Raw genomic sequence first — 1,473 nt, forward strand, 5'->3', positions numbered from 1 at the left:
TAAGTGGATCAAAGCAGAATGCTTAAGACCATGCATACTAAACAAATTCAGGTGGGATGACACAACACACTTTCCTACTCAGCGACACAGAGACAGGAAATTCAAAGGCAAAAGCGCTCTGGATATGGGATCTCTCATGGCGTTGTCTTGAGCGGGTTCCTCACACATCGGTCATTTCGCTTTCAGGGGCTCCTGTGGACTGAAGACTTCAGTCCCAGACCAGGGGCTTGATGACCACGTAGCCTCGACTCTCATAGTCCAGAGCACTCCAGTCCAGCACGTTGGGATCAAGGAGGTAGGAGCCATGCCGCACAGAGAGGATCTGTTGTGCGGACAGCACAGAGTCCCACATGTACAAGTCCCCGATCTCCCCCACGAAGGACTGGTTCACATCAAACGCCCCTCCATATGAATCCTGCTCCTGCCCCAGGACGATCTTGGGCTGAGTTGCCACTGAGTAACCCTTCTTCAGGCCCTTCTTCACCAGTGGCTTCCCATTGACCCAAAATTCAGCAATGCCCGTGGAAGACTCCCAGGTAACACAGATGTGTGTGGGGCTAGGGAACACCTCAGCAACTTTGAAGGTGACTTTGGTTTTTCCAATGTGCAGGGAGTACTCCCCAGCTCTTTCCTTGAAGACAAGGATCTCATTGTCCTTGCCCTGGGCATTGTAGGAGAAGAGGCTGTGGGGACGGCTCAGGTCGCTGTAGGCTCGGAAACACAAGGTAAAGCTCTTCAGAGGCTTCTCCAGCTTTGGAGTCAAGGTCACATGGTCAGTAGAAGATTCTTGAGGGAACACAAATACCTTCCCACTGAGGTCTGGGGGTGGAAGTAGAGAAAAAGGACCTTTACCCTACACGCAGGGAGAAAAATAACTTACCCAAACCCCCTTCTCATCTTGTGCTCCTTGACCATCCCATGACCACCCTACCTGTGTGAGCAAAGGCCCCCAGGAGACTGGCAAGGGCAGAGACCAGAAGCAGCAGCTTGTCCATGCTCTTGGCCTGGGGCTGTGTTAGCAGTGGAGGGACTGGGGTGAGGGCACAGAGAGCACCGTGGTTGTCCCCCAGCTTCCGAGGCTCACGCTCTTAGACCTCAGGCTCCGCAGGGTTTATATGCAGCTGTGGGGGAGGATGGGGGCTGGAGAGCACCAGGGATATGTGAGGCATTTGCCAGCCTGCTCAAGTGCCCAGGGTCAGAGCTGCTGAGTAGAAGAGGGCCGGGCCTGGCCAGGAAACTCCTGGGGGTTACTTATTAGCTACAAGGGACTGCTAGGATGCCACCCCTGTGACCTGGTTCTGGGCTGGGAGAGCAGAGGTGGAGCTGGCAGGGAGGGGTCTGGTTGGCCCAGGGAGGTAGGGTGGCTCACCCTGTTTATGTGGGGGCCTCTGTGGGTTGTGTGTGGAAGGCCTCCCTCTCCCCATGGTTCTGTGGAGTGGACTTCTGTGTAGGACATCCTGGGATTCTGCTTTC

General features: G+C 55.1%; 1 protein-coding gene across 1 annotated transcript; it reads right to left on the bottom strand.

Moving 5' to 3' along the window:
- Nucleotides 1-1,109, bottom strand: APCS (amyloid P component, serum). Its single transcript, XM_059146733.1, has 2 exons — nt 932-1,109; nt 1-819 (listed from the first exon to the last, which is right to left on the bottom strand). The coding sequence occupies exons 1-2, from the start codon at nt 993-995 to the stop codon at nt 209-211; spliced, it is 675 nt and encodes a 224-aa protein (XP_059002716.1). The 5' UTR covers nt 996-1,109; the 3' UTR covers nt 1-208.
- Between the last annotated feature and the right edge of the window lie 364 nt (nt 1,110-1,473).

Source organism: Mustela lutreola, chromosome 14 (assembly GCF_030435805.1).
Source record: "Mustela lutreola isolate mMusLut2 chromosome 14, mMusLut2.pri, whole genome shotgun sequence".
Lineage (NCBI taxonomy): Eukaryota > Metazoa > Chordata > Mammalia > Carnivora > Mustelidae > Mustela > Mustela lutreola.